The 10,215-nt window shown below is 45.4% G+C and overlaps 1 protein-coding gene across 1 annotated transcript; it reads left to right on the top strand.

Moving 5' to 3' along the window:
• Positions 1–1,954: 1,954 nt before the first annotated feature.
• On the top strand, positions 1,955–7,137 carry RRM2 (ribonucleotide reductase regulatory subunit M2; the record flags this gene model as incomplete). The annotated part of the gene is made up of 10 exons (XM_082305223.1): positions 1,955–2,065; positions 2,146–2,223; positions 2,491–2,631; positions 2,751–2,867; positions 3,405–3,538; positions 4,653–4,747; positions 5,558–5,691; positions 6,160–6,264; positions 6,400–6,513; positions 6,900–7,137. The coding sequence occupies 10 exons, from the start codon at positions 1,955–1,957 to the stop codon at positions 7,050–7,052; spliced, it is 1,182 nt and encodes a 393-aa protein (XP_082161349.1). The 3' UTR covers positions 7,053–7,137.
• Positions 7,138–10,215: the final 3,078 nt, after the last annotated feature.

A 10,215-nucleotide genomic window follows, 5' to 3' on the forward strand; every position in this document is an offset into this window, starting at 1 on the left:
AAAACTTCTATAATCGGAAAATTCAGTGTGAACATGCACTCCCAAATACCATTTCGCTGTAGCTACAGCAATGCTGAGGTCCAACTCGCTTCCTTGCAGGCCCGCTCTGTGCTCTGCCAGGTGTTTTCTCTCCCTGCAGAGCCATCGTCCCTGGGGCAGGGCTTTGATCCCCTGCCACGGGCTTCCGAGAAGAGTGGCTGAGCAGCAGTGATAGCATGACCATTGCATCATGACAGCCCTTGGCGGCAGCCCAGGGCCTGTGGGCTGGTGGCTTTGGGGTCCTTTATGGGGGTGGGAGGGTAAAAGAGTTGGGCTGGGGCGGGAGGGTGCTGTTGTGGCTCTCTGCCAGCCCCCCCAGCAGCTGGCAGGAGATAGCAGGGCACTGAGTGGGTGCTGCCAAGCCTTTTGGGAGCTGCCTGCCCCTCCTGCCCCTGGGACCCGCTTTCCTGCAGCGGAGCAGGAGCATGTCCATGTCTGCCCAGGCTGCCTACTAGGGTGGGGGTTTTTGCGGTGCTCACTCTCCTGGGATGGAGATGTGTATTTAGATTTGTATATTGGGATGTATGTTTAGCCCAGAAGGTCCCACAGAACATCTCCTGGGTGGGTGCCAGCGTCAGTCCGAGGTCCTAGACAGGACCCATAAATACCACAAGCCTCATCTCTCTGCTGGCCATTTCTGATACATCCCAGCTGAGGAGAGCTCAGACCCAGATTTGTGACGTTGGCACTGACCTGCTGAAATGAATAATCAACTTGAATTTATAGTCTCAGAAGGTGATGCCAGGGGGGAGTACTCTTGGTTTTCTTCCAGATCTACTCATTACAGCAGTCAATTTAAGATAGCATCATTATACAGTTGAAAGGACCGTACTGACTCCCCCGAGGGGTCAGTCTTCCGCTGCCCTCCTGCCTACCCGCTTCTCTTCCAGCCAAGCGCAGTGCAGCGCTGGGCCGTGTAACCCATCGTCCCCCGGGACCGCGTGCTCAGCCGGCAGCGACCACTTAGTGTCATTCAAGGACATTGCGCATCCCACGTGGCCCAAGAGCCTCCAAGTCTCATTAAGCTCCTGGTGTCATTAAAACTGCTTCAGGGAAAACATTTTGGTTGACAGGAGCAGAACCTTTGTGGAGTTGATGAGGGAAATGACTTTGTTCAAATAAAGGCAATTTAATTAATAGAAAATAAATGCTGACTTTTTAAAGAGGATGAATATTCACCTCTTCATACCTGTGTTCTCCCTTTTTTGTGCTATTTATTTAAAACATGGTGGCACACGGCGTCAGTTTCTCCAGGAAGCCGATTTCTGTCTCCAAATGCGAGAAAGTGAAACCTGTCTCCAAGTGCAGGAATCGGCGTTGGAAGTGAAAACGAATCGGTAGGTAGGAGGGACCAGAAAAGCGAGGGGGAGAGCAAGACGGGGATGGGGGCAACATGGCATTTCCAGATCTCTACCTTAGACCCAGATTACGGCCGTTCCCATAGCTGGAAACAAGTTCCCTACTTTCCTACCGCATCCCGAACCGTTTAAAAACAGGTATGACGTGCAGGACCCGCAGCTAACCCTCTCTGTGCCAGACACCGCGCAGGCCGCCAGCAACGGGGCTGCGTTTCTGTTTCTGCCCCCGTCCGTCCCCGCCGTGCGCCACAGCCGGTTCCGCGCCATCCCGCGGTACGCGGGGCCGGCGGGGGCGGGGCCTCCGCGCTCTCCCGCCTTTTCCCCCGCTCCGCCGGCGCCAAAGCAAAGGGCGGGTCTTTCCCGCCCGCCGCCGCCGCCACAATGGGAGGCGGGGCCCCGGGCGGCGCGGCAGCCAATGGGAGCGCGGGGGCGGGCGGCGGCGGGCGCGGCGCGGGCTGTGAGTGGCCGGCCGGGCGTTCTGGCGCCAAGTTCGAAGGGGATATAAAGGGGCGGCGCCGGCGTCCCGCGCTCCCGCCGCGCCTTTCGCTGCCGTCGCCATGCTGTCCGCCCGCGCCCCGCTCGCCGCCCGCCACGACCAGCCCCGCCTGTCGCCCGCGAAGGGCTTGTCGCCCATGAAGAACCTGGCGCTGAGCGACAAGGAGAACACGGTGAGCGCCCGCCCGCCCTCCCTGCCGCTCCCCGCCCGGGCGCGCCGCAGCGCTCTCACCCTGCCCCTCTCTCCCCGCAGCCCCCCGCGCTCAGCAGCGCCCGCGTCCTGGCCAGCAAGGCGGCCCGCAAGATCTTCCAGGAGGGCGACGGGAAGCCGGTGAGTGCGGAACACCCGGGCGCCGCGCCCGCCCTTCTTTCTCCCCTCTCTCCCTTCCCGGCGGCTCGCGTCGCCCCCGCTCCCCCACGGGCGGGCTCTCCTTTCTCCCCCTGCTCGTCCCCGCCGGCGGCTGCGCCCGCGCCCCTCTCCCTCACGGGGGGCTCCCTTCCCCTCCCCGCCCCTCAGCTTCCCGCCAAAGCTCGGCGTCGCCTCAGCCGCCCCCGCCGCTGAGGCGAGCCGAGCCCGAGCCGCTCTGCGCCGCTCCAGGTGCCGCGGGGCGCGGAGGAGGAGCCGGAGGAGCCGCTGCTGCGGGAGAACCCCCGCCGCTTCGTCGTCTTCCCTATCCAGTACCACGACATCTGGCAGATGTACAAGAAGGCCGAGGCCTCCTTCTGGACGGCGGAGGAGGTGAGGGGGCGGCGGGCCTCGGCTCCCCCGGCAGGGCGGCCCCGGGGCTCCGGTGCGGCCTCCTGCCTGACATCCCCGTCTCGTCATTGATTTCATCGCTGCTTCTGGCAATGTTTTAGGTGGACCTTTCCAAAGACATCCAGCACTGGGAGTCCCTGAAGCCTGAGGAGAAGTACTTCATATCTCACGTCCTCGCCTTCTTCGCTGCCAGCGATGGCATTGTCAATGAAAACCTGGTAAGTGTGTAGAAACAGTCCTGACAAACATCATTTTGTGAAGATAACCAGACAACTACACGTCTGACATGCTTGCTGGCTGATCTAGCTTGTTTGCTAGATCGTGTAGTGTTACAGCGTTACAACATGTAATGCTGTCTTACGCTAATTAGCAAATTGGGGTTGCTTTTGTAATCCACAAGTTTGCCCCCTCCCCGTGGGGCGCTGAGCGCTGCTTTACAGTAACGCGTGGCTGGTTCAGAGCCCTTGTTCTGCTGCTGCCCTCCCAGTGCTCTTCTCACTAATGCGGGATAAGTAAAACTAAGAAGTTTTCCCATTTCTCTTGGGACCAAAGAATAACTCTCAGCTTGGAGCTGCAAAGGGCTACTGCTCTTCGTGTAGCTGTTAATAACACATGTCTGGAATTAATCTGAAGAGGATTCTGTGGGCTGAGCAAGAGCTGTTTTAGCCTCTAACATTGATGCTCTATAGCATCAATGCCTCTAACGTGCAGCTTAGTTATAAATGCTTTTGCAAACACTCCTTTATTTCCTCTAGGTGGAGCGGTTCAGTCAAGAAGTACAAATCACAGAGGCTCGTTGTTTCTATGGCTTCCAGATTGCCATGGAAAACATACATTCAGAAATGTACAGTCTTCTTATTGACACCTACATTAAAGATTCTAAAGAGAGGTTTGTATTGCTTGATGATGAAAGGTTCAAAAGTTTTGGGATTTAAATGATGCCTATCAGTCACTGACTTTAAGGCTAATTTTAGGATTTAAGCTAGAGTTATATAAAATACCACTGCTGCTTAAGAGGAGTTTTACTTAAGAATCTCTTTCTCCTCTGAGGTGTATGAGCAAGAACTCGCTTAGATTGAGTGAAACTGAAACCACTTAATACTGAAATAAGGGAATGAAGCTATGTAAAAGATGGAGCAGTCAAATAAGGGGAGTACATTAAATTACAGTAAGTGCTCATATGGAGAACCCCTGCAGCTAGTAGAAAGCTATGTAGGAAAGCTTATCTGAGAATGAGCTCACTTTTATTAAAATGTCATCTCTAAAACCTGTGCATTTAGTTAACAGCTAGCACTTTTACATAATATGTGCTGCCCTTACTCTCTTGACTCTTTTGCTTGAGGGGGAAAAAAGCATGTTGCATTTGCAGAAAAGTGGCTTTTGGTCTTGATTAAAAATAAAACCAAAGTGTAAAACTTTCATAACAAGATGAATCAATTCAAGAATGATACCTTAAAGGTAAACACAGGGCTTTGAGCCATCCGGACTGAGTTATTCTGGTGTTGTCTTGTCAGACCAACACCCTGTCGAGCAAAATGTCATGTGGTATTCCAATGTTATTTGCGGTCTAGATATATTTAATTGCTGCTACTTTGTAGAAAACTGACCATGTAATTTCTACTCTGAGATGCTTAATCCCAGTAAATGTTAAAGGAAGAACTGCTTACATGAAGGCTGTAGTGCCTTGCCGCTGGAAATTGGAGGCTGGTTGATCTGTAGCTTTGAAAGCCTTGCTCAAGTACCACACTTAATGAAACAGTACTCCCCTTGATGTTGTCATGGGAATTCATGTGAACTGGTGTTGATGTGATGGGTGGGTGATGAAAAGGTAGTTGATGGGTAGAAATAGAGCTAGATGAGTGCAAAACAAGATGGGGAAGGAGACTTAATTATCAGGGTGAAGGTGGAGAGCACTTGTAAGTGAACAAGACCATTTATGGCAGTGAATGCTTATTGTACTAGTTGTGCTGATGTCTGATCCTAATGAGTTTTATCCTTCTCAGGGAATTTCTTTTTAATGCTATCGAAACATTACCGTGTGTTAAAAAGAAGGCTGACTGGGCCATGCGCTGGATTGGGGACAAGAAAGCAACATATGGTGAGTGCATCTATTGGAAGCAAAGTGAAATCCCTTTCTTAAAAAAGATGGAGGAACCACCATTTCTCCAGAATTCACAGTTCACAGGGATTATTGTTGTCACAGGGAGAGTGCATGCTCTCTGGTGTAAGATGTTGGTATAACTCTGGAGATGAAGAAAATAATTTTCATCTTGCAAATGAGCTACTGACATGAATCTTTGTAAAATTGCTGGCATTTTGAATAATGGTAGCTCATGTGGCAATCTTCATATGCCTGCCTATATGATCAAACTGTAAATTGCTGCCACGTGTCCAGAACTGTACTGGCCATCTATCTCCAGCAAGCACATACAGTTGGAGGCTGTAGCTCCTCTGCCTTACTGACTCTTGATGTCTTGCTTCAAAAGTGAGATGAGATGGTACAGATCATTATTTCACTAGTATTAAAGCATTCTTCATGGCCAAAGTTCCTTACTTAATCAAAGATGAGCAGACACTAACTTGAATCAGCTGCCAAAATGATTGCTTTTTTCAAGTGTGCAATCTTTGAAAAAGGGTGGTATTGATGGTTAACCTGGGGGAAGGGGCCTTGGCTTCAGCTAGTTAGTAGCTACTCTCATTAGTTTTTACTTCCTCCCCTTTTTTCAAAGTTTTGCTTAATGACCAGAAGCCTTTACTGTAATAGATTTTAAGGACAAGCTATAGCACACTTGAGCAGAAATGTCTTCATTGTCCTTGGAGAGTGCAGTTCACTGGTCTATTCACAACTTCTGGGTATTAATCCTGTCAAGTTTTCTGTGTGATAGTACTATCAATCTTTTCTTAACAGGAGAACGTGTAGTAGCTTTTGCAGCAGTGGAAGGAATCTTCTTTTCTGGCTCTTTTGCATCAATTTTTTGGCTGAAGAAAAGAGGATTAATGCCCGGACTCACTTTTTCTAACGAACTCATCAGCAGAGATGAGGTATGAATCAAATTCTAGCAGTCAAGATGGTGATGTGCCACAGTAGCTCAAAGTAATGACATTCAGTTGGAGCTTATATTTTAAACTAGGAGTATGTTTAGAAACAGGCAGTCTATAAAGCTCACTAAAGTGTACAAACGTGTCATCGTGGATCTTGCAGCAGAGAATGAATGAACTTTAGCATTTTACTTCCTCTAAAAGTAGTTTTACTTCCTCTAAAGTAGTTTAAGGGTTCTCACCAACTCTTGCACTCAGTATACCTTGCCATTTGGAGCAAGTGCAGCTGGTATTGGCTGAACTTGCTTATGCCTCTTTCCGGTTAGGTAGAAAGTTGTCTGTAGATAACACTAAATAATGTGGAAGTGCAAAGATGGTGCCTAGATACTGGACTATTTATTCTGTGCTACTGATTTGAGTGGCTCTTTTAAATCAGTGTTGCTGAAATAATTTTCTGAAACTTCTTTCCAGGGCTTGCACTGTGATTTTGCCTGCCTCATGTTCAAGCACTTGATACGCAAACCGTCAGAGGAGAGAGTAAAGGAAATCATCATGAATGCTGTTCTCATAGAACAGGTAATTGTCTGCTCCTTGTTTAGGAACTTGATAGCAATTAAGCAGAAAGCTGGGGAGCTGTTGGATATAAAATTAATGTAGACAATACAGAGTGAATACCAGTTTCTGTACATGAAGTGCTTCTGTTATCTGCAGGAATTCTTGACGGAGGCACTGCCTGTAAAGCTGATTGGCATGAACTGCACTTTAATGAAACAGTACATAGAGTTTGTAGCAGACCGGCTTATGTTGGAACTGGGATTTAATAAGGTAAGGCTCTAATACACTGAATCTTTCATGGGAAAAAGATAATATTAAGTTTAACTTCCTCCAGAAACCCAAATCCTAAAATGGCTGCAGCAATATTGATGTAACTTGTAAAACCATTTAGCAGTCCTGCTGCTAGGTCCTGCTTGGAGACTCACAGAAGGAAAAGCAAAAGGATGCTCTGGAAAAACAGCTATAGAAGAGTTTCTGTGCTTCTGTCTACTAAAAGACAGCAACAAATACAGTAGAGAAGGCTTGGGGCAGAGATTTTGTTTGCTACATAGTAAGCCCACTGATGTTGTTAGACTCCTTCCAGCTGATCTCTAATGCTCTCATGTATTCAAGACACAAGCGCCTGTAGTGACTATACAATTGCCTTTGTGTTTCAGATATACAAAGCGGAGAATCCTTTTGACTTCATGGAAAACATCTCTCTGGAAGGCAAGACCAATTTCTTTGAGAAGCGAGTAGGTGAATATCAGAGGATGGGAGTCATGTCAAAGCCCACAGACAACTCTTTCACCCTGGATGCAGAATTTTGAATGAACTGAGATGATATGAGTTAGTATGTATGCTGCCCTGTTTACAGCGAAACATTAAATACACTGAGTCACAGTGTGACTTGATTCCTGTACTAAAATCCCACTCTTGAAAAGTGTGGTGATATTGGTACTTTTCAGGAGGCTAGTGTAGCTCCAGCAGTAAAATCCCTTTTTATTAGACTTTGCCAATGGTATTAATTCATAGAATGTTTAGATGTATCTCTTCCAATGTATGCTACTCCATTTTGTGAAAGATACAGGCACTTTCCTTCTGCAAGATGGGAGGTTATGGGCAGTGACCACCGGCTTCTGCTGTTCTGCCCATAAACAAAGGAGCAGTTGAGAAATTCTAGTTTTAAATTTGCTGAATACTCTGTAAAAAAACTCTGGAGGCAACTACATGACCTCACTGCTTTCTTAGCAGGTTTTAAGTTTACCTTTTTTACTATTGTTTTAATAGTTTGTACATAAACCTGGCACTTTAATGTTTAAAATAAAGAACTGTCTTGTAATACTCAACAATGGTAAAATGCAGGACTAAATTTTTAGACTTTTGCAACCTAACCTTCCATGATTTGTGCTTCTTTCTGGGTATGTAACTTAAAAATGGTGCTGTGAATCCAACTATATTGATTTTGAAATCTATTGAAGAATAGGAAGAAACCTGGTACGGAAGGTGAAGAACTTAATAAATTGGATATTCTGGATACTGAAAAATAACATGCAGCTGGCTTTTGGACTTAATTGCTTTTTCTTTAATATCTGGGAACAGTATCTCATATAATGGTAATAAAGAGCTGGTTGGATTCAGTGTTGTACTGGCTTCAGTGCTCCAATGGGCAAAGCTATGTGTTAATTTCCTTCTGAATTGCTGACTTGCCGAGGAAACGCAAGTTCTGCAGGAAATAGCTGCTCATTCATGTGGTTGGTAGATGTCAAGTGAAATTGTTATGCTTAGCTCTGACTTTCAGATCGACTGCACTCAAGGGATGGTGTTTCAGGGTAAATTCAGCTAATTCAGGCTGGAGCAGTATTCTTAGCTTCTGCGTCATGCAGTTAAGATTTGGTTTTAATACATAACAGTAGTGAAAACAAAGTATGTGCTGCAATATTGTTATTCCACACTAAATGTGGAGCAACAGGAATGAGTATGCTTAATACAACTTTGGTAAGGGCATATGGTCTGTGAAGGAGTTCCCTCTGGTCTCATACTAGAGTTCCTGCAGGTGATCTGCAGTGAGACTAAATAACAGTGGGATAGACCTGAAATTAGCTACTGTCTTGGTGAACAAAAGGAGTTTATTCCATGATCTAATCTAATGCCTAACTAACAAAGAATGTCCTGCGAGTCTGCCTTTCTTCCTCAAGTGTAGTTGATATGGAAAATGAACTTTGCAGAACTTAAAGCATTTCCTTGAAAGGAAAGAATGCTGGAGTTTGCTTCTTTCTACTAAAGTGCTTCCTCTTTTGAAGTATAATATATATGGTGCTTCTTTGAGAGATGCTGCCTTGGTATAAAACTGACTTGCTGGTCTTTGCTCCTGATTGCACTGAAGGTGATGGTGTGTGACTGTTCTTCCCCTGGGTCTGTGAAGTTAGCAGGATGTGTACGTTTCCAAGGCTATCCTAGGGAGAAAAAATATAAATAATTAAAAAATCCCAAGCCCCAAAGTCTGGAATTCAAAGTAGAAGATACAAGACTGTTAACAGATGTCTCTCTCTAATGCCCCTGCAGTGCTGGTGGTGGTAACAGGTCAGTGATTGCAGTGGTCTGAGAAGAATACATTAGGAACTGGAATAGGGACATGCTAAGTTGGATAGCCACAGATCGTTTTGAAGCACTGAAACTTAATGCTTGTTTTTTAAAGTTAGGCAGGTTTCTGGCTAAATACGGCATTTTGTTCTCAGCAAGTTGGGCTTTGTTTTTTTCTTGGCTTCTCTTAGCAGTCAAAGCTTTCATCAAATTAAGTCTGATACAAAGCATCAGAACTCATGGTGTAGGGCTGTGTTGTTTAGAGCATAGATGAGACGGTGATAATGTACTGAGATCAGTTTGGACTTAAGTGTGATTTAGCACCATTCAATTTATATTCAAATCTCTTAATTTATATACTTTATTACTTCAGTAATGTCAGAAAAGGGTAAGACTTCTCTAATCTGAGAGTAGGCTGTAGGTATATTATAGCTATCTCTTCCCACTTGAATTCTTGGAATGTGCCAAGGATCGATACATGGAAATTATTAGGGCAGAAAGCTTTAATCTGTTATCCTTAATTCTGGGAGATGTGAACTGGAACTGTATTTTTCAACATAATATAGAAGGACTTCTTGGAAAGGATGTGTGATGGCAAAGTAATCATTTGTAATGGCAGGTAGGAAGAATGTCCCTTTTAGCCAAGCATTGCTCTTATAGGGTAATAGATACTGTAGATGTGGATGCATTAGAGAGAGATAAGAATTAGCAGTGATTTGACAAGAGAATATTCAAGACTTGCTGTGTCTGGTATTAATCTTATCCTGGTGCCACTGATGTCTAAATGCCTACTTAGTTTTGGTTTATGTACTTGCTATAATGCACATCAGTTTTTAATGCATAGTCTGGGGAAAAGTTGTGCGTCTGGTCCCACCTATTTTAATTCTTGGTTCTCACAAAGATTTAAAAGTCTTGCTGTTGCTTAGTCTGCATAGATCATGTCCAAGTCTTGATAAAATACTTGTTTACTGAAAATAGATTACTTTCCAATTCAACTGAGAATGCTAGTTTTTTGACACTTCATCCTCTTAAGCATTGAGGAGATAACAATCTTTTATTTCTTTCAAAAAATAAACTAATACTCTGAAAAATAAGTTTCAATAAAAATTGAACTGACCCTTTAGTATATGTTTTGGAATGGAGTTTGGAGAACCAGTGGAGATTTGAAGTGACGAAAGTGCTGATTTTTTTATCCATGTATGAATCAGAACAGCTGTCTAGTAGGGGTTCTGGCACAGTAATTGCCGCAAGTGAAAAGCGATTAAGCTAGTAGAGGAGAAAAATACTGAGGGATAAGTAAAACCGGATATATTTGGTGGTGCAACACTCTCCTGTCTAATTTATGCAGAACTGATCCCTAGCTGTCCCCTGTGTTTTTTATTGCTGTTAAAATTAATGGCTTTTAATAGC

Source organism: Platalea leucorodia (genome assembly GCF_965183815.1).
Source record: "Platalea leucorodia genome assembly, chromosome: 3".
In the NCBI taxonomy this organism is placed as follows: domain Eukaryota; kingdom Metazoa; phylum Chordata; class Aves; order Pelecaniformes; family Threskiornithidae; genus Platalea; species Platalea leucorodia.